The sequence below is a fragment of the Pygoscelis adeliae genome, unplaced genomic scaffold, assembly GCF_000699105.1.
Source record: "Pygoscelis adeliae isolate BGI_AS28 unplaced genomic scaffold, ASM69910v1 Scaffold121, whole genome shotgun sequence".
In the NCBI taxonomy this organism is placed as follows: Eukaryota; Metazoa; Chordata; class Aves; order Sphenisciformes; family Spheniscidae; genus Pygoscelis; species Pygoscelis adeliae.
The window spans coordinates 178,736-201,573 of NW_008824359.1; the positions used below are offsets into that span (position 1 = coordinate 178,736).

Consider the following 22,838-nt stretch of genomic DNA (forward strand, 5'->3'; position numbering starts at 1 on the left):
TTTGCAGCATGGGTTAAACAAGCTTCCTAAATGCACCAGGACACTGTGAGAACAGACAGGATCAGGTACTACCTTTGCCCATATATAGTTTTACCTTTAACTGCTCTGAAAGGAAATATGAGCGCAGCTACATTCTTGGTTTCGCACTTCTTTACAGAGGGTTTTAGCTGAACCTGCACTTTAACACCATGTAACACTTCTCATGTCTTAAATGGAATCCATCCTTTAACTCCGATTTGCTGCTGCTGTACAACCTAGAGAACAATAACACCTGCAGGTTAGCAAAATGTTTTATTATACTGAAACATACTGTACATAGACGAGAGCCCAACAAACCAAAATACCTTTATCATATTTTCCATTGGCTTAAAAAGGAAATACCAACAGAGATAATTTCATTATTAAAAATATATATATAACGCTTTCTATTTATTTTGTTCTATATTAGGAAGGCAAATTTGGGGATAGTGATATGGCTTAAACGTATTAATATTTTCCCTCTGGGGAGCTTGTCTTCACACACACGGAATGAGTTCAGGAATCTCTTTCTACATGACAGCAGGTTATCAACCCACATTAGATGTAAATTCAGCATGTTCAACCAGAGTGCCTGAGCTGGGGAAGAAGAGGGGTAGTCTGGGATGCCTGTTCTACCATGTTTTTCTTTTCCTGCATATTAAAATTTCTCCAGTATATTTTCTTCCTATTTTTTTCCTCTGGATAATCCCAAGTTTGTCCTCCCTTGTTTTAACCATTGCTATAGTAATGAACAGACCACTGTTTTATCAAAAAACTCATTTTAGCTTAGTGGAATTAATCACCATGGCTTCTTCTTTAAGTTCTGGGAGAAGGGAAGGAGAAAGAGAGAGTGACTCCAGAGAGCAATTCAGAGTTCCTCCATTAGGACACCTTCACTGAATCACCTTCCGGAGAAATCTCTTCCTCTCCACTAACTACAGTGGAAGCCCAGGAAGACTTGGCTGGAAAAAATTAGCCCTTGTGAATCTCTTGAGTAGGTTCACAACAGTCCTACAGCATCCGAACCTCCTGCACACTGCAACCTCCACATATGTCTAGAGCTGCACTCTTCAGCCATCTTCAGTCATTTGCTATTCTCCCCAGGGGCCAGAGATGCATAGCGTCTAGTGTTTGCAGTCCTACAAGTTCTCTTACAAGCTGGCATTTGTGCAACAACAAAGGCAACAGATTGTCAGGCTTAGCTGGGATTTCAGTGTTTCTCTGAACTACAGGGGAACTGTTACTTATACTTAACAGTTCCTGGTTATAAATTACTGAAATACCAATCAGGGAGGAAAGGGCTGCTACAAAAATGCACAGGATAAAACGAAAATTACCTTTCCAGTGAGCTGAAACACTGTCTAAAATGCAGGAACAGCAACCTGTCCTGCCTCAGACCATTTGTTGGAAACTATTTAGGGTTGTCATGTGTGCAATACGCTTACCATTTTCAATCAGGACTAAACTGGCTGAAACTGTACTATGTTGATACTAAAATAGTAGTAGACAATCTGTAGTGCTATGTCCTTGTCCACATTCCCTGTAAAACCCTGAAAATCTAAGGCAACATTATACCACAACTGCACTGTTCTGAAAACATCGTGTCAAGCCTCTGCTACTCAAACTTGCTGCTGTCTATATGATGGTACACAAATGAGCACTGTGATAGTAAAGAGATCTGGTCAATTCTTGCTACTGTCACTTGAGCTTACTGGGAGTTTAGGCCAAGAAGGCATCATTACATTTTAAAAATACGTATGTTCAAAAAAGACTTGTATCTTGGTTGTTGATAGATTCATTTTCCTGGATATACTGGAGAATGTCCACTTCATTCATTGTCTGAATCCTGTTTTCCTTTGGCTTTGCCAGTGGAGATGAGTTAGTGCTCCTGGGGGCAACTGCTGGCTTCTGAGGCAATGGTGGTTTTGATGGTACCTTAGGTTTTGGTTTGGAGGTTACTTTCAAGAGTTTCTCTAAATCATCTTCAACTCTGGAATGAGAAGAAAACATCAGTAACATCTTGAGAATTTCTGAACTGCTTTTTGTTCTGTAAGAAAATGCATTCTTGCAAAATAAAACTTTCTCCAGGAAAGGATCAACTTTCATGAATTTCTCTTTTAGGAAGAGCTTTCCATAAAAGTTTCAATGTTACCAAAGTAAGAACTGTCTTTTTATAATGTGATTTTTCAGTTCACCATGCAAGTTAATTAATTTTACAGCATGTTTTCAAATGCCTAAATTAAAAGCAATTTGCAATTATCAAAATAAAAAGAACTTGATTTTAGTTTGGGGAAAAAAAATGCTTTTGATCTGTATCAGGATGGTTTGCTTCCTCAAGAGCTCAGAAATTTTAATGGGATAGTAAAATTTTTCACATTCAGCTCTGCTTCCTCTTCATCCCCATCCCCCAAGACTGAGATTGAGCATCTCCCATGCTCAATCATGAGAAACTGGAAAATCTAATGGCTTTAAAAATATTATATTCACATTTTCTTCCAAGAAACTGAAGGAGTTTTGCAATCTGTGAACATACACAACAACTATTTTTTGGTGACTATTTCACTAGGAGATAGTCCTATTTCCTAGTGAAATACCTCAAAACACCTCAAACAGTTAAGTATGTTTTCTACCTGGATTGTTTGACCTTATCAAAAGACACAGCATGTTGTGTGTGCCCAACTCTGTATCCATCGAAGCTGTTAAAAGATTCTGAAAAAGCCCTTTTAACAGATAGTCCAAGAGGTAGCTGCCTTTGGAAAATGAATATGTGAAGGAAATGGAAAGAAGCCTGTGACACATCACATCGCCAAAAGATATAGCAGAGATGGCAAAGTAAAAGTTAGCATAGCTAGAGACGTCTTTACAGGCCACAGTAATTTCTGCTCTGAATCAAAATAGCCTCTTGTTTTGGTCCTCTGAGCACAATGGTCAAACAAAATACCATAAGGAGTAAACACAGTTGTTAATTTCCCAAAGGCTTGATTGATAAAGAATTGTTAAGCAGTCAAAACCCAACCAGCAATCCATGCAGATCATCAGCTGTAATGACCAGCTTCAAAAGTGAAGCGCCTGATAAAATGCATACCTCATATATGCTTACAAAATACATGACTTCCAAAAAGGCTCCACCCCTAACTGTACCATACAAAATAAAGAAAGCTAAAGCATAAGAACTGCAAGCAAAAACTTTTACACGGGGGACCAGGAACCAAAGACCAAGAAGAACAGCAGGTTTGTAATATGTAGGTATCTCCTTGCCAAACCCCAGCTCTAGTGTGATACACTTACTCTATGACAGTAGCGTCTTAGGCAGTGAAATGATCTAACTGTTTAATTGTTGCAAGCACTGATATAAGAACTGTTTTTACCAAACTTCCGTATCAATTAGATCAGCCCATTAGGCTGTAACAGTGCCAGCAGTAAAACTCCCTCTGCCTCAGCCACAGGGTAGCCTGACAGGGAAGCTACAAATGAACTAGGGGACAAAATTAAGGTGCAGGAGCTATTCTAAAGGGACTGGAATTTTCGTCAATGCTAAAATTCCCTTCAAATAGTTTTACTTAGTTCACTCTTAGAGGACTTGTGAGCATAAGAAAGTCTGGTCAAGTGATTCTTAAACAAGAAAGAAGTTGGCAGCACATGTGCAGCCCATCCTCTCCCTCGGTCTCTGCTAGAGCACCACATCAAGAGGTGGCACAGTCCCTCCATCCAGGAGGGTGGGCTGGATGCTCTCTGTTGGTCACAGCACCCATAACCAGCTCGTGGCAAATGGCAAGGCGCAAATGGAGACATGACTAAGGGAACAGACAACAGCTGTTTCTCTCTGGGAGGATTCTCTGAAGCTCCTCATTTGAACCCCTGGTGACTGGAAGGGGTTTGTTGGAGCAGCTCTCCAGCAGCTCCACTCACTGGAACAGGATACCATACAGGGAGCCTAAGGAAGGTGCCTTTTTAGTCTGTTCTTCTACAAGCCCCGTAGGTAGGCAGTCCCCGGAGCATGAATGAGTCTCACCTCATTTCATGTCAGGCATTTTTTGGTCCTTCCACTCACTTGCCTTTTGTAATTTATATCTTCCTCACTGCCAGGCAATGAGGCCATCTTGGGGAGGGGGGGGTCATCCAGACCCCTGCAAAGCCACTGGGGTAACTTCTGTTGACTAAATGGGACTGTGATTTCTCCCTTTCTCTCTTTGTTCACTGGTAGCCTTAGGAGAGATACTGTAAATGCCTCTGCCACACAGCAGAACAATTGGTGGGGCCTTCTGCAGACAGTTAAAGTAAAGTAGGCAGTTAAAGCAAAGCTGAGCTTTTCCATAATTTGGGAAGCGACTTACTCAGGTAACTGGCCAGGACCATGGGGAACATGATCAACAGAAGAGTCAATGTATCTGAGACACTTCATTGCTCCATCCCTCGTGCACATTGTTTGAATGTTAAAACCACAGGTACTTAAAGAGCTTCAGCACCCTCAGCTAAGGATCCCACTATTATTAAGAAAAAATGCATAATTTCAAGGGTTTCTTTTTTACGTTCGCCCTTATTAAAAGCTGTGGGGAACTTAGGACTGCACTGTTCAGGTTGAAAAAAACTACACTCACCATGAATTGGCCATAAAGTGAACAAGGATTAGCCTGAATTTTCTGCCATATAGATGGTCAGAATACTTTAAGATAAAACCATTCTTGAAGTCAGATCTTTTTGTGACTCCCAAAGGGAATCTAAAAAGGATCAGTTTTAACCAAGGCTAATCTTGTAAAATCAACTGCCTGAACACTAATATCTAAAATTAGGAAATACCTAAACAGACCAACTGATGGACAGAGCTGGGCCACTGTCTCAGACCTCTGCACCTTGAACTCTACCTTGTGGACTTTGTATTCCAGCAGGCAGCTCCTGCTGTTACCTCAAATTTCATGCCTCAAGTAATTCCGGAGATTATATTCTCTTTTATTTAGATAATAAGATTTCTGATGCCTCTTAGTTTCCCTGTGGGTGACATATCCCACCTAACTCACAAAACACCTTGTCAGTGTATTCCTTCCTTCTGAATTCCTCATCTACATAGAAGAAATTAATTTAATTTAAGCCCGTGCATTTTTGTTTGCTGCAAACTCTGATATCCAAGAGATAGCACACCTGTGATCACCTTGCCAAAACATGTTCTTGTTCTCTTTGCTGTGTAATAAACAAAACGTGTTAGGGCTGGTATTTCTGAAGCCTAGCTTTCTTTAGCTGATCTGATGCCTTCCTCCTCAGCATAAAGAAATACTGAATGAATCAGTGTCCATGTCATAAAGTTTTGGTCATAAATAACACAAACCATAATAACCAGATGAACAATGCATACATATACATACAGATCATATGGAGGGAGCATGATTTTGAACTAGGTGCACTGCCCAGCAGGGGCAGCAGTAAACACAGCTCATTAAACTAATCAGATGGTAGCTTCCTGAATTCTCTACTCCTGTGTGGATCTATATTAATATCTGTGCTAACCACAGCAACGAAACCACTCAGCACAGTCATAAAATACCCCGAAAAGATGCAGTCCAGTAGGTTGTGGGGTTTTTTTGGGGGGTGGTGGGGCTTTTTTTGGTAGTGTGCTTTTAGGCCAAAAATTCTGCAGGAGATGATTTTTCAAAGTCTGGCAGCTGATCATGTAAATCTCCTTTTTTTGTCCTGGATTTTTTAAAGACCTTGGTTAGACAGAAGTCTTTTACAGAGAACACAGCAGATAGTATGTGGTCTTTGTCTCAAAACCTGCTTTTCAGTGCTGCAGTGATAGACAAACTGTTTGATCCACTGCCATTTGATCATGTGAGACACAACTGTCTTTGGAAAACTAAAGAGGTAAAACGAAAACGCCTCAGGCAGAGATAGAAACAAGGACTTCTATTTCTTGAGAAGCAAATGAATTGTTACAGTGCATAACTACCACCATATTTAACTCCAGGGCAGGAGGAGGAAGAAAAAAATCAAGCAACTATTCTGAAATAACAAGGAGATATAAAGGAAGAACCTTCCCACCCCATCCCCCATTTTTTTATAGACAATCAGGCACAGAATCCATGTAATTAATCATTCCCTAATTAGTCTCTTTTTCTGTAATGGAAAAGCAGTGCCACATTGTTTAAAATTCCTGCCATACTGTTGTGCTGATTCATGGACTCTATTGGTGGAAAATCTCTTTGTTTCCAGACACAGAAAGCAATCAAAACCCTTATTGAAGAAAGGCTGTCATAAGCCCTATGATATGACTGCTAGCATGTGGACTTCAAGAGAATAAACAAGTTCTGACTCGGAGACAGATGCAGCTGCCATCAGAACATCAACATTTTACATGCCACTTCTCTGAACTCTGTTCTGTCTATCTGGACAAGATCTTTGGGACAGGAATGACTATGTGCGTGTACGGCATCTAGCATGATGGGGACAGTGACCTCTGCTTGCTAGGAATGCTCTAATGAGGAGAATCAGTAATGAAAGCAAGAGAGAAAGACTCCCATAATTTGCTAAAGTATCCAAAAGGATCATGCTTGAAATAGGTTATGCAACTCACAGCAGTTCTTGCAGAACAGACTTTTATCTTTCCCTAAAAACTTATTATCGGTGTCTTTATTTTGTCTGGTGTTAATTCCAAGTATGAGAGATACCTTAGTGAAGCCTTGGGAAGAGGTGTAATATCACATATATGACTTGGGAAAAGACTTGTGCCCAAAAATAGGCAGCAGCCTTCGAAGTATCTGTTGACCATCACTTCTGCTATGGTCAGTAGAGACAGTGTGATGTCTAACAAGGCCTGTGGAAATTATACAGGCTGGAGTTAACCACAGGAGTGCAAAGCACAGGGGGCTGTGTAGGACGTATCTTCCCTCCTGCTCCCGCTTTCCCCTGCAATCCATTACAGGTAAATTCATACTGGTACTTTAACCAGTGCAAGGAAATATGTGTGGACACTGGAACATGAGAGTCTGTACTGTTGAAATGCTAGAAGAACCACTGGCACAGCTTTGGTCTGGGACAGATTAGCCCTCCTCCAAAAACCTTCCAGGCACAACTCGGAGCTGGCACAGGACAAGGACCATTCCCAGCAGGCAGCTGCGTACAGTCACCTTGTTCTGGAGCTGGACAGAGTCTAGTAGCATGGATGCAGCCTGGTGGTGCTCTCTGGCCAAGGGCCAGAGAATAGACTCATTAGTACAGGTAAGTCCTACATGCATATGCCCACAAGAAGCCCTCTGAAGAAAACAGCCTACTGGTTAGATCACTCACCCAGGAAATGAGACAATTCCATTCTTACAATTTGAACCAGAGAGCTGGTTCAATTTTTCCCCAGCCTGAAGAAGTTCAAACCTCTCTCCTGCTTCTCTAGAAAGTTCCCCAGTCACCTGGCAAAGGCATAGTTGGGGCAGGGGCGAGCAGGCAGCTTTTACCCCGCAGCTGAAGACAAATATGCAAGTAACCTGGGGCAAGATGGTTGAAATGTGGTGACTCTCAAGCCTAGCAAAAGCATCTCTTGCTAGGCTAGGAGAGACTAGGACTCTAGGCCATTTCTCTGCATTATTCTATACAACCCATATATGTTCCTAGGGGTGGGGCAAGAATTGATGTTTCCCATCTGGCAAAAACCTTTCTATTCTGTTGGCCAAGTTTACTTTGTAGCTGTTCCAGTGTTTGTAAGTAGCATTCCTATACATCACAGGAAAAATAATAAGAACAACAGAAATGTTTGAAAACCATCATGGAAAGTGCTCTTGGGCAGCAAAAAACCCCACCAAGAACTGGTAAAGAAAAGAAGAACAGCTACTTGTTCACTGAAGGCTACTGCAGCCAAATCAAGGTTCCTTCCCCACAGTCAGGTCACAACAAGCAAGGGAAACTGCCCTAGAGTGGTCAGGAAATTTCTGACTCAGTTGTTGCAACTTCTTCTTCCACCTGCCCATCACCCAAAAAACTCTCTGCCCAAAGGATCCAGATTTAAACCCCCTGGAGTTTCTCAAAGCTCTTCTCCTACCCATGGTGCTGCTCTCATATCCTTCGGACAGCAAGAAAGCTTTTCTCATCACATGGTGCTGGAGGTGGTGTCCCATATGACTGTTGGCTAGTCAGAAAATATAAGGGCTGCACTCTGAATTCAGTAGCTGCTAATGGCCTGCTGAATGAAGAACATACAAACTTTTTCTGCTGCAAGGGTGGCAACAGTTCCTTGGCAAACCTGAAGCTAACAAACCTGCTCAAGCTGTATGCACTGAACGGTGTTTGTAAATGGCCATTGTTAGGATGTGGTTTCACAAACAGCTTCAGCCTCTAACAATGCAATACTCCTCAAAGGGTCATCACTTGCATCACTGATGGCACAGCTTGCAGCTGTAAATACAGATCAACCTGTAAAATTCATCTTCTAAGGGCACAGGCAGGATGATGCAGCTGTAGCACAAAGGTAAGAGCTGGACTGTCCCTTTCAACACGAGTAGCCTTAGATCAGCGTAATCCTCAGAAAGAATACACCAGGTCTACCATCACAGGGCAGCAGAACTGGCATCCCACTGCTGACACTGTTCTCAGCACTGGAAAAAGACAAATCTTATGCTGACAGCTGCTTCCTTCCAGTTCAACTCCCTATTCATTATCAAAGGTGAAGTTAATTAAATCTCTCCTAAAAAGCTGCTCAGACAACTGTGATAATTATTTCAGGCTAGGATGTGTGGTAATTTATGTAATTCTGTGGGCCCACAGAGCTGCTGCAGCATTCACAGGATCAATTCTAGCATTGGTTTTCCACAAAAACCTGATCTATCACACCAGGCAGGCACAATTTACATTAATGAGGCAGAAGAGGTTGACTGCAGTCCTGCTGCATGAAAACTTAATTTGCACATCTGTGGCCACTGGGTGGACGGAGATGAGAACATAAGATGGCATGAGAATCCATGATGGGAGAGTTTGTGGGATACTGATTTCTGTGGAAGTTGACTTCTGTCTCTAGCTTAAATGGAAATCAGACCTGAAGAGGAGCTTTGAGAGTGGAGGTAAATGGCTGAATGCATCCAGAAGGAATCTTTATATGGTATGATGTGACCCAGGAAAACGACAGGAGAAAAGAGAAGCCTGGTCCTAAATCCATTCCCAAGGATAATTCTTTTAACAACTCGGAAAGGGTTGATCAGCTACCCTTTCATCTCACTGCAGCTGGTGACCTTGCACCTTGGAAGAGTCAAAAGCAATGGAACCCAGGACTTCTCGGAAAAGCCTGGGTTCCTCCATATCCCTGTGGTGAAGAGATAAGCCAAAAAGACTTGGTTACCTATCCCTCCCTTTCTCAAAGCACATCCCATGAAGGAAGGGTGCTCCTTTTTTCCTGAAGGCAACATGATGGGACTTGACCTTGCTGGTTCCTACCACAGGAATTTATCTCTTTTGCACAAGTTCTGGAAGGACATGCAAGTACAATGCTCAACAGGCACCTCACCGATGTATTATGGCAGACCTAGTGGTACAAAAGAGTGCCTGCATCTACAATGCCAGTGGTTAGAGTGAGGTAGCTCACCTAGTTTCTTCATCACCATCACTTAATATTTGTTGGTATGCCAAGAAATTAGTAACCAGTAAAAGGCTGGTCAACGGACGGGAAGAGGGAAGGTATTTGTTTGAATGGACATGGGTATTTTGCCATAAAAAGAAATCTTTCATTACACTTACAAAGCAATTGGTTCTTCTCAAAGCTCAACACTTGTTAATGTAAAGTAGGTGATTCTATTTAAAATAGTAATTCTTACTTCATTTGAGCAGGTATCCACAGAGAGCACAGTCTTCAGTTTGCAATGAGAACATTTATCATATTCTCTTCTCCCTCATGTTGTGACAAGCACAGCCCACGCACATTTTGCAGATTCATTTGTCTCCATAACAGCCTCTTCCTCAAGAGTTACAAGTCACTGCTGGGGATTCACTGCTGTGCTGACAGCACTGTGGTGCTACCGCTGCTACAACCACTCAGGTACCATAAAGATTACGAAGGACTTGGTTGCTCCTGTGTTCTGCTCTGAACATCATCTTTTTCCCATCTCCCCTTTGGAAGAAGAAGGTTCTGCGTTCCTCTGCCTTAGGCAGCGCTCTCCTGTCTCTGCTCATGGTTCACTGGAAAGTACATTTTCCAGTAAGTCAGACACTTCTTGGATCTACCACATGCATGTGAGCAGACCATGTGGTACATGCAAATGTACACTACATAAGTCAAGAGCTACCACATCTGCATTATTCAGCTAATCCATCTGTGTACAGTGAACTTGTCGAGATTTCTGGACCTACCACAGACCTGCTGGTGCATCATAGCTCAGGCTGGTCTTAGGTCTTGACAAAATATGTCCAGGCAAATTTTCTGTATGGTATAACAGAGTATGTCCAACAGACCAAGACGTTTGCCAGTTTTCTTTTAGTAGCTTAGCCAGCTCTAGCCCACCAAAGGAATGGGTTGTCACAGCTCCTACTTTGATCTGAGACCTGGAGAGAGATTTCTTCAGTCCCCTTTAGAAAGGGAGAGGGATTGTCAACATCTACAGGGCAAAGGCAAGATTTATTCCTAGGCCTCAAAATATGCTCAAGCCCCCATGCCAGAGAGATTGCAGGGTTCAGCTCACATTGAATGTTTCCTCTGTAACACCAGTCTGGTGGTAAGAGAAGGTGGGAGATGATTCAAATGCTGCCTCTACATTTATGAGACCTGACAGTTCTGCTAAGGCTTTCAGCTGAACAGAAAACAAAGCGCATTGTGCATAACCACCTGAGAAAGTTCAGCTACAGGACTGCAGGTGACTGCAATGAATTTACAAAGAGGCGAGGTGAAGTATTCTACTAGGTTAAAAGAGCACTGCCACTTGTCTTACCCCCTTTAACAGCTTCTCCTTTACCTCCAATCGCCTTGCATTCAGTCCACCAGCTCTCTATGATGTGCAGATAACACTGTGAACTAGGTTTATCAGGGGGATTTCAGAGCATGTAAGGCACCTGAACAGGTCAACAGATCCTGACCTATCTGCCTATACCTTTTGCACAGCCAGGAGTTGCCTCTGGATTCCCGTAGCAACTATTGGACCACTGGCATGATTTTCTGCTTCATTACGTGTATTCATTTCCAATTGGATCTTGATAACTTGTCAACTACTGAAAGCGCTGGGACAATTCAACAATAAATGAAAACTACTGGAATTTAAAAGAAATTGAATCTTTTCCCATGGGTTTCCATAACCATCTGGGTGTGCTGCTAACACTGATGACCCCAAACTGATCTAAAAGCATGGTCTATTGGTCTTGGAGCAGACTTCAGAGACCTTTCTCTGACACAGAGGAAGAGAAAACATATAATCCAAAGGACATTAACATGACAGATGGAGAAGCCCTCTCCAGTAGTGGATAATAATGCAAGGACTGCATTAAAACAGGCACTTCTCTTCTAGCCGTATGAACAATCTGGATCAAGCGCTGAATGCTGAGATTGCTAGCAGAGGAGAAAGCAAACGTGAAAATATTGCAAGCACATACGTGTTTACTCCCAATATACCACAGCACTAAATCAGGTCATGTTCTGCCCCATCAGCTTCTATAAACATCAGGTGGGCTGTCAGGATGTAATGTGAGATGGCACCCAACCCAATTTAACTTTTGTTTAAACTAAGTCAGGTATTACTGCTGAGATAGCTAGCACTTTCGCATGCGTAGAAAGCAATAGCTTCAAAACTACCTGCTTCAGGAGACGTTTGAAAGCACACACAGATTCTCTCTCCTGGGTTTAGTACCTACTGTGGAAATCATACATCCTAACAGGAGCTGGCTGGCAAGAATTAGCACTGGAAGCAGGTTGGCCTCATCATTCAGATGCCAGCCTGAGATCCAGAAGGCATGAATTTGACTCTTTACTGCAGCACAGATTCCCTGGTGATGCTGGCCTCTCTGAGCATTGGCTCCTTGCTTGATCTCTTGAGGATTATCAGTGCATGCAATCTAGCCTTGTGAGAGAGATGTCAAGAATAAAACACATTATGTGATAATATGTTCCAGCGCTGGACTATCAAGGGGGCAGGTAAGTGTAAGAGCAAGTACATTATTCCTTCCTGTAACTCTGAGCTCCGGCCCTCCTTTCCACTAGATTAAAAATTAAATGCAGGGTGATAGAGATTTTAGTGAGCTGTGGAGGTGTGCAGAGGATTTCTCCTGGAAGTGTGCATGGAGCTCTGTGAGCCACCAGCAGAAAATCATTCCTCTTGTGGCAAGAGTCCCTGATTTCAGCTCACTGAAGCTGAATTCACCTTTGTTTCTGGGCTTTGTTTCTCACTTTTCATAATGGAGGTCAGTTTTCACACCCGTGGATCACGTGCAAAAAGCAAAAGTGTCATGTTAGATAACAAGGACTAGACGGCATGCCTTGGGCCTTCAAGACCTGTCACAGAATAATAACTTGCACCCTACCTTTCTCAAAGGGTCTTCCTAATTTCCTTTTTTATGTGTTTGATTTCCAAGCCCCATGACACATATCTTACCTTTTACTTGTAAGTACAAATATTGACTCACAGTTAGCATTCAAAGTATTTAAGCTTTGCCCTCAAATTCATCTCTTTTGAGGTCTAAATAACTCCGTAGATCACCTTCATCCTACATGACAGATTTGAGATGTGTACCTCAGCAGTTTCTCAGTGTCCTCCTCAGGACCTGTGTTCAGCACATACTCCCTGTTCTTACAGGCAGCTGGCAGCAGTAGTGAGTCACCCAGTCTTACCACCCCACCAAGGTCTGGATCTTCAAATAATTTCAGATCTAGAAAGGGGAACCAGAAAATGCTGTAGTTAAGTCATGCTACATAATGCAACACCTGCATTAACACTAGCTAGTAAATCTGGCTACCGGGCTGAAAAAAAAAGATCATGTAGGCAATTCTTTTTTTACAAGGATTTCCAATCCACAAAGTGCAGTGATACTCTGCACTCTCAGGACTTGGTAAATCTGCTTTCTTCTTGCACTCAGAAGTAGGTCACATTACTCTTGTTAGTGTGGCATGAGTGACTGTGGGACAGGCAACTCCCACAGACCTAAAACATCCCAGCCCAAAATGTCAACAGTGAACAGCTACGGGAACTACAGGTCTTATTTATTCTTTCTGAATGATTCCAGATGATTCTGCCCCAGCTGAAGATTTGCCTTAACATTCCCAAGTCATTATTTAGCCTGTATACTCTGTATCACTACATTTTAAAAGCTCAGTTATACACATGCTTTAGATAAAACAATCTGTGTATATACAAATATAGAACAGATTTACTCTCTTTCATCTTCTTCCTGGGACCAATTGATGAGAAATTTTTTTCTGGGCCAAAGACTCCTTCATCTGGATCTACTTCCTCTTCAAAAATGGTTAATTTGGGCTTCCCTTCCTTGGTTGGAGGAGCAGATGCCTTCTTTGTTTTTTTAGTTCTAAAACATAAGAGACAAGAAAATCAGCTGCAATTCTTCATTTAACAAGAAAGATTTATGGCTAGAAAGTCTCATAAGCTGAAAATAGATGGCGGCTGGGAAAGGATTAGAGAAAGGTACACAGGCATTTTTTAGTCGCTGGAAGGAACAGGATATTGAGCTGGACAGACTGTTGGTCTGACATACTCTACCTGTACTCATGTTTTGTATTCTTAAGAACTATCAAGGAACCCAATGGGAACTGGAAGAGCAGGGCTAACAATGCTGTACTGTGCAAACTACCGCTCAATCACATTTGTTTTAAGCAGTTTTACTCCTCCCACACAGAAAGCTTAAAATAAGAAAGAAGAGCAGTTCCAGCAACACTGTCATAGACAGGGGGATGGAGCCAAAGGGATGGCTTGAAAAACAAAGTACAGGTTGGACCGTCGCACTGATCCCTTTGGACAGGTTTTTAAAAATTTCTTTGGCTCCATTTCCTTGTCAGTGCTTGCTGCTGTTTTTGACTGCTGCATACTCCTTTCATAAACGTGTTAGACACTCCCCTCATCCTCCTCAGAGGAGGCATGATATGAAGACTACATCACCTTTAACTTGAAGCAAGCAGGGACTGGAAGATACTTGGTTGGACAGACTGCTATTTGCAGAATTTACAAATGTCACTCAGTACTTTCTCAAACCAAGGACAGGATTAACTTCCTCTAAATTTAGACTTCTAAAAATTTGACAGTGAGACAAAGTTAATTTTTAGGCTTCTTCTCAACTCAGTGGAAAGAGACAGACATCTCCACAGGACAATTAATCCCATCTATTTTGAACATTGATATTTGGATGCAAGAAATCTCTGAAGATCCTCTCCTCTCCCCCTGGCTGGAGAAGCAAGCTAAAAACTAGTTTGGATTAGAGGCCTCATTTGCACATGGCTTAAACAAGGAGAGCTGAATCCCCTTCCAAGAACAGTGAAAAGCTTGTGCCTCATGCTCTTATACCTAGGAGTCACATTCCACTAGCTGAAGCTACAAGGCAGCTTTCACAGTAGGGCAGCTTGAGTTATGAGGCAAACCTGATGGCATAAAAAAGAAAATCTAGGGAACAGGAAAAAACCTTTGGATGAAAAGTCCAATTCAAACTAAGCCGAAAGAGAAGCATTCCTTTGGACAGCATGTCCTTCCTAAAAAATTGCCGTATTTCAGAGATCCTTACTCTTAGCAGTCATGGCCTTGCAATTTCTAAGGTAGCCCCTTTGAGCGCCTCTTACAATAGAAGATCTGATTTTCCCCTTTGCAGAGAGCAGGTCGGGTTTCAGCCTAGAGCAAACCCAATTATCAGCACTTAACATGCCATAGTCATCAAAAACTAAGAACAAGGTCAAAAGATTACACATACATTCCAACTACATTAAAGAATCTTGTAAAATCCTCTTCCAGTTACAGCTGCACACAAAAGAGTGGAGCCCAGTTACTTTCAGTTACTTTCACAAGTTCATTATCACCAAAATAGAACTCATGGTTGATATTATCTTGCTACCACCACTTCGTCTCTTAGCAATGGGAAATGCTGCACTTTAAAGGCCTAAGAGCAAGCCCCATGCAGAACTTAAATACGGCCTTATTTGGAAATACACCCTATTCAATATACTAAAGGTATCAGCAGTTGTCAGCGACTAATTTGCTGAACTATTTATGATACAAACCTTCTTTTCTACAGGATTCTACACAAGCTCAAATTCATTGCTTTGTTAACTGTGGTAAGAAATCTATCACTCAAATGAACTGAAGTATTAAAGGAAAAAGTAAAAAATGAGAGCCATTATATTTAACAACAAAAACAGAAGAACAGTACGACTGAGTCTTTCAGAGCTGACAAATTGATTAAAAATAGAATTAGTAGACACAAATAAATCCAATCTACTAGGGAAGGAGCAACCTTTATTTGCATAATTCATGCCTTGCAAAGTATTCTTTGAGAAGTGAATGACAATATAGATGAGGATTTGCCAATCTACAGAATGCCAAAAGGTCTTTGACAAGATCCTTTGTCCATTCAGAGAGTTACAACAGCTCTCCTGATGCATAAGAGCCTGTTATGCCACAGGTACTTATATACATGAGCCAATATATTTCCAAGCAACAGGTCTCCACCCCAGTGAAGTTAACAAGGAGTTTACTAATAGTTAGCTAAAGTATTTGCAGCAAAAAGTACCAGAATGGTGGGAAATACCGAAGAAAGGGAAGGGAACCATAAAGAGTGTCATAAAAAACAGCACGTAAAACAAAATTAATTGAACTGAAAGGTCCTGGTAATAACCCTCTGTTTAGTCTAGCCATCAAACCAGCTCACTTACACTGGCTCACTTTCTATTTTGCCAGGGGACTCCATTGGCAGTTACAGGGCACGGGGCCAAACCCACAGGGCTTGACTGCTACCAGTAGGAACATGAAGAAGTTGTTTCTCTGCCTTCAAGTTGTTTCCCCTCACTGCCCTTCTAAGGAAGCCACAGTTGGACTGCCAAGTAATCCCAGCATATCCATACAGGGACTCTGTTGAGGTCAGTCTCTAACTGGGAAACAGGATTCCCACGGTTCTGTATTTAGCTGTGCCAGCCCAGGCTGTGCACTGCTGAGCAGAGGTTAATGGATGAGAACGGGTGTGTAAGAAGTTTCGGAGCCTGTCTGAGGTTCTGGTTTCACAATCAGCTTCAGCCGGCCTGAGTGTGTGTCTGCCTGCTCACTCATCCCCTATCTATATATTCCTGCTACCTCCCCATAAGCAGGGGACCAGGGACTTAGCTGGAACTGAGCTGATCGTGAAGCCACATGCTGGTAGGCATGCAGAGGAGAAGCTGCAAGGATAGTTAATTCGATGATCATGATGTGCCAGGGAGCAGTAAGCTGGTGCAGGGATGCAGAGGCTTTTGGGAAGATAGAAATGAAGGAACATTTAGTCTCCCAAAGTATTACTGTACTCAAGCCCTGCACTTCATTAGCACCTTCTTCATACATCACACTCACAACCTTGGCATCTGACATTTTGAAACTACCTGCAACCAGCTGGCAGAAGATGACCCATGTCTCATTGCTATTTCTTTGTTGCTGAAACAAGTGAACCTTGGAACATCACTCTAGTGAATTTTTAAAATATTAACAAAAACCAAACCAGCCCTAAAGATGATGTATCCTTTGTTCAGCTGAACCTGTTTACCCAGTTGAGCTCACTGACTTCTATACACGAAGCACTGTGAGAATGACTCAAATAACACTACCGTCTTCTGCTCTGAGTCCAAAAGGAGCCAAACTGCCTCATAAGTGACTGTAGATAAAGATTAGCCTCCTAACTGACATGGACCAAAACTGGATCATCAAAAATTAGGGTATATGAATCCACCTAGTCAGGCTGCTGGCACACTTGAAAATCCAGCTGAGACTCCTGGCATTCAAATGATTCTCAAATCACCCATGAAAATGTCAACAAAACCCTATATGCAGAAGACACTCACTTTCAAACCTAACCCATTTTGTGAGCGCAATTCTCATGTTTACAGAAACAATGAGGTAACTTGTTTGGCAGCCTCCATGTCTCACTGGCACATCAATAATGCAGAAAACCATTCTGGTCAGTGGTGGAAGACAGCGATGAGGATAACTAAGACACTCCAAAGTCCAAAGATTTCCAGACCTGTATGTGTGATAGCTGTATTTTGAAATATTGGATCTCCAGACCTAACGCTTGGTGACACATAGCTTAAATCAAAGGGCATGTCTACTGTGCTCAATACAGACGGGAGTCCCTAACTGTAATTATTCAGTGTAATTATTCAGAGTAAGCGTAAACTCAGCACACAGATAAAAATTTTCAGAACTTCTTATTCTGAAAATATGGCCATCTCTTTTTTATACAAATAAGATTATGCTCCAGGAAAGGAATGTTACAGTAATATTAAAAAAGACTTATTCAGAATATACATATTCATATTTTAGGTATCCATGGGATTTTACAAGGAAAGAGCTCACTAATATAAATGGACACCCCAACTCCCACAATCTACGTTCAGGCCTGAACAAAAGAACTACTGCTAAAATAGCAGCAATATTAGCACATCTTCTTCAAAACCATTTCTGAAAAACAAAGAACCCATACACTAGTTCATGCAGAAAACAAAATGTCATCTGCCGCTTTCTTTTCATTCAACAGTGCTCATTTTCCAAAGCCGCCTGATAATAACGGACAGGACAAAAGGGGTCATTCTCATCCGCTTTGGGCAAAGGATGCTGAATAGAAATTCTAAGCCCGTCAGCTCAATACAGCCTAAGCGTTAAGCAACCGTGACAAGCGCTGGCCGCAGGGATATTTTACCACACACAGTAATCTTTTTCTTGTGGACATCACAGTAACTTACAGTGTTTTAAATGGCCCTGCATTTTCCCAAAATAAGATAATGCATAATAGATGGAATAAATCTCCCATTAGAAATCATTTGGAAGAATAGCATTCAATTGCAGGCAAAGTTTCTCCTACTGCAGCCCCCAGATTAGGCCAGCCTTGGACTATTGTTCCAGCAGAGCAACAGATGGAAAGAAAGCCTGAAGGAATAGATTTTCAAGAGTTCAGCTCCCATCTAGGGACCTGCTTTTGTGGAGAGATTTTTCTGAAGGGCTCAGCACCCAGAAGTACCTGTTATTCCTAAAAGAAGCCAAGCCGTTTTTGTAATCTTAAAAAGCTTTCTGATTATATCCTTTTTCAATATAACTAGAAAACAGACGACAAGACCATAGATGGCCAACTTTTGTTCAGTATACAGTTCATTAGCAATAATAATAATAATACAGAAACATTTCCTAAAAAGTTTTCAACTAAATCACTAATAAAGCACACAGGCACTCATATGCCTGGCAAGGGAACAAGGGTTACAGAGTAGATTGCAAAGAAAGAAAATTAACATAAAGGAAATTTCTTTATCGTTTTCCTTTGATTTTCTAGACTAAACCAGAATGTGAGACTTGCTGAAACAAGTTAAGGACAACAAAAGACAAGTTTCAAAATATAATCATGATAAAATTAAACCACAGCAAGGACACGGGTCCAGAACAAGTCAGGCATAATAAAGTTGCCAATAATGATGTGAAAAAGCCAAAAATACTCACTACTATTTTGGGTTTCATATGCAAAGCAGCAGAATGGTACTTTCAGGGTTTCTGACAACAGTGAAATAGTTCTTATCCTAATACTCATGTTAATGATGCACATTTTCAAATACGCAATACCAGATAACATGCACTAACGTGTTTTGGAAAAAATTGGCCAGGCATCTTTCTGCACCCTGGATGTAACTACTCAACACATTTTAGAACTTCAGGGAGGTTAGAGGGCTAAAAATAAAGCTATTTTAGAAATTAGAAAAGTTAGGAAAGTACAACACAAAGAAGCATGGGCTGGTGAGCATTCCCTTGATGCTTGGTAAAGTTAAAGAAAGGCAGATAATCAGATATAATCGATAAGTAATTAAAAGAGCATCATTACTAAGGTCTTGCCAGAATCATGCTGCTGTTTTCTTTTTATGAGCCTACAGGCTTGGTTAGTAATGGTATGTTATCCAAAGATTGACACAGCAGTCCTGAGACTTCCCACTGTTTTCTTCCAAAGCAGGACCAGGACAATGGAAGCTCCTATCCTCCAGCTCCTGTGGACAGGGATTTCACTTCAGCATTGCAGGTATCTGCTTCTCTGTAGAGAGAGAGCCTGAGCTATCTCTGCATTAACTCAGGCACTCAGATGCCTCAAGCAAGGAGGGATGAAACCAGAATGCTCTGGTTTTTTTGTTCCTTCTCCATAGATTTGGTGGGACGAGGAGAGAATATTATGTCTTGCTGTTCAGTCTATGAATTAGTGAAAGAGCTACAAGGGAAGCATGATGATGGCAGCATCAGGGCTTGGTGTATACCAGCTTTTACTACGCCCCTAATTCTCCTTCTCTATTTGCATGTTTGGTAGGACTTGATTTCAAATTGATAAAAGGAGAGAAACATTGATTTTTGCTCTGCTTCCCTCTTCTGGAGCACCTTCTATTTCCCCTGTGCCTAGTCCTTGCAATTTCTGCCTAATATCATCCTATTTCCCCTTTTCATCCCTCCTCAATCCATTTCCCCAAATTTCTGGCCAGTATCAGGCACTTTCTTGCTCCACCTCTAGCATCTACGGTATTGCCTTATCCTCCAGACTGACAATTAGGCCTCCTCATCATCTTCAGCCCTCTTCTCCCCCCGGTCCACATCATGTACCTCTTACCCTCAGAACCTCTATTCTGGACTCTTCTTTTTCTGCTTTAACTCTAAAGATTACTATTGTTGGTCAAATTACGCTTTTGAAGAAGACCACAGGCTGTAACTGAAGGAGAAACAGGAAGCTGCAGTGGGAAAGTGGGAAAATGCAGAAGGGAGGGTAATGAAAAAAAAGGATGAAATTAAGCAGAGATAACAGTAGGCAAGTTAGCAAAGGAAGAAAAAGGGAAGAGGCTGAAGCTGATCACAAATGATAACCAGCTATAACTGCTGACCGCCAAAAATAAATAAGGACGTTTACCAGTCAGTTTTCAATAAAAGGTAAAATTCATGTTAAATCTTAAACATAAAATCTTTCTGGAGAAAGGAAGCTTTATCAGCAAAAAAATAGGATGAACAGTTTCGACTTAAACCCTGCCAGACGTTATTCCTTGTTCTATTCCCTTTAAGGTCACTATCCAAGCTAATGGAGTTACTTTCGGGAATAGGTCCTAGCTTTATGTTTTGACCCTATAAAAATTATACTTTAAGAAAAAAATCCATTCCCTTACAATAATTAATAATTGTTACAAGTCTGTAGCTCCAAAGACAGCAAATTCTTGGGCAAGTACTGTGTTGCATGCCTGTAAAGTGATGTCTATGTGCAGTATAACTCAGCAATAAAATGTGCAACAAAAATATAAATATGACAACTGTAATGAAATCAACCTGCCAACATTGCTCCTTTATGAGACATTCTTCACAAAATGTCCTGAGCAGCTTCACAATCAAAGTCAACCAAGCTGAAACAAGCAAAATGTGAAAAAAACTAGCTAGTGAGCATGTTATCTGCCGCATGCTCAACAGACTAAGGAGCAAACGCAAAAAAAGAAGGCCTCACAAATAGGGAATTGATGGTACTGAGAGTATCCAATGTTGTGGTAAGAATTCTTACAACTAGCAAGTAAAAGCGACAAATGCAAACAGCAACCGTTCTGGAGAAGTGATTGGTTTCTTCAACACTGAAATGGTGAAAAAAGCCAAATACACACGTGAACATACCACTGTAGCTTCTTGTTAGATGTATTTGAATGATTTCTGAAAAAGCACTGAACACATGAATAGTTGATGCCTCATTTCCAGAAGCGTTCAGCACTCACACCTCTAAATCATAGAACCATAGAGTCACAAAATGGTTTGGGTTTGAAGGCACCTTTAAAGATCATCTAGTCCAACTCCCTGCCATGGGCAGGGCCCCCTTCCACTAGATCAGGTTGCTCAAAGCCCTGTCTAGCCTGACCTTGAACACTTCCAGTGACGGGGCATCCACAACTTCTCCAGGCAACCTCTTCCAGTGTCTCACCACCCTTACCGTAAAAAATTTCTTCCTTATGTCCAATTTAAACCTACTCTCTTTCAGTTTAAAACTCTTGCCCCTTGTCCTGTCTCTACAGGTCTTGGTAAAGTCAAATCAGCAGGACCTGCAACTGCTTGGTGCCTCCTCCCAAGGACAGGCAGCCTGACTGTTCCACATCTACTTTGCAAAGGTTTGATTTTGTGTTACCTAATCTTTACCTCCTCGCAAACAGAATGCCATCATATCCAGCAGCATCTCCTGCCACCTATGTTTGACAGCCTCCTGGCCTCACATTGTGCTCCTCCGGAGGAGACCATTTCCCCTGCGCTGCTGCCCCACGTAAATTCCCTCCTCACCACATCCAAAAGCAGAGCGGGTACAAGAACACAGACTGCAGGCACAACTCTAGTTTTTAACTGCCTGTGAACACAAAAGCCTCAAACAGGTAACATAACAAGAGAGGATGTTTCCATCAAAAAACCTCTGGCCTCTCTAATCCCAGAGGCTCCGTGTAAAACTCTGTCTGAAAGGTGCCCTTCGTTTTTTTGCGTGGTTCCTGCACAGTCCCACCCCCAACCTATGGAAAACCTCTAGCAAAGTACCGGTGACGTTCCAGTCTAAAATTTTGCCTGACATACCTGTCACACCACATCTAGACAGCTTACGAAAAGCCAGAGAAAGGCCGGTTACCAAGGCAGTGAGCAGATTCCAGGAGTAGCCAAGCAGGATTTGCACTCAGAAGCAGACTGCTTCAAAAGCGCAGGGTCTTGACTGCTCCATGATACAGCCGAGGAGGGAAGATGGGGCTGAGCCTGGTTCCCCACTGTCTTCCTTCCCCCACATCTTGCTGTTCACAGAGGTCACTTTTTTTCCCTTGGCTGCGCCGTGGGTAAAACAAACTTCTCACCGTAACTCAGAGATGGCTCCACAGGAAATAAAATAGTGAAGGACACAATGAGACATTGTCAGAGCTAAATGATACCGCTGTTGCAGACACAGCCCCGTGCTCCGGCTGCTGCCTCTCCTGCTGATCACGAGATCAAAACCTCTTCCATAAAAAGAAAACGCAGCTTTTCTGCCTAGAGGTTTCTTGTGTTGTTTTTTTTTAACAGAGGTAAGATAAAATTGCTCTGGGTGAAATATTCCCTAGGCCACGGATAAACCTATTGCACAAAGCGATTCCAGTTCTGATGTTGCAGACGCTGCTGGAGGTCACACTGTAGGAACAGTCACACCAGGGAGCACCAGAGACACAAAACTCTCCTTCCTAAGCAAGACACCGGTAGTGTGGTAGCACCTCTGTGATAACATATTTAAGAGGGAGGGAAAAAAAAACTGTGGTGGAACAGCAGCCAGAGAGAGGAGTGAGAATATGTGAGAGAAGCAACTCTGCAGACACCAAGGTCAGTGAAGAAGGAGGGGGAGGAGGTGCTCCAGGTGCCAGAGCAGAGATTCCCCTGTAGCCCGTGGCGAAGACCATGGTGAGGCAGGCTGTCCCCCTGCAGCCCATGGAGGTTAACAGTGGAGCAGATATCCCCCTGCAGCCCATGGAGGATCCCATGCTGGAGCAGGTGGATGCCTGAAGGAGGCTGTGACCCCGTGGGAAGCCCGCGCTGGAGCAGGCTCCTGGCAGGATCTGTGGACCCATGGAGAGAGGAGCCCACGCTGGATCAGGTTTGCTGGCAGGACTTGTGACCCCATGGGGGACCCACGCTGGAGCAGTCTGTTCCTGAAGGACTGCACCC

General features: G+C 42.3%; 1 protein-coding gene across 1 annotated transcript in view; it reads right to left on the reverse strand.

Moving 5' to 3' along the window:
• Positions 1 to 276: 276 nt before the first annotated feature.
• Positions 277 to 22,838, reverse strand: part of HS1BP3 (HCLS1 binding protein 3) — a 46,969-nt gene continuing 24,407 nt past the window's right edge. The window contains exons 4-6 of the mRNA XM_009319647.1: positions 13,331 to 13,482; positions 12,693 to 12,828; positions 277 to 2,008 (exon numbers count right to left, since the gene is read on the reverse strand). Of these exons, the coding sequence (XP_009317922.1) occupies positions 1,780 to 2,008; positions 12,693 to 12,828; positions 13,331 to 13,482 (517 nt within the window). The 3' untranslated portion in view covers positions 277 to 1,779. The remainder of the gene's footprint in view (positions 2,009 to 12,692; positions 12,829 to 13,330; positions 13,483 to 22,838) is intronic.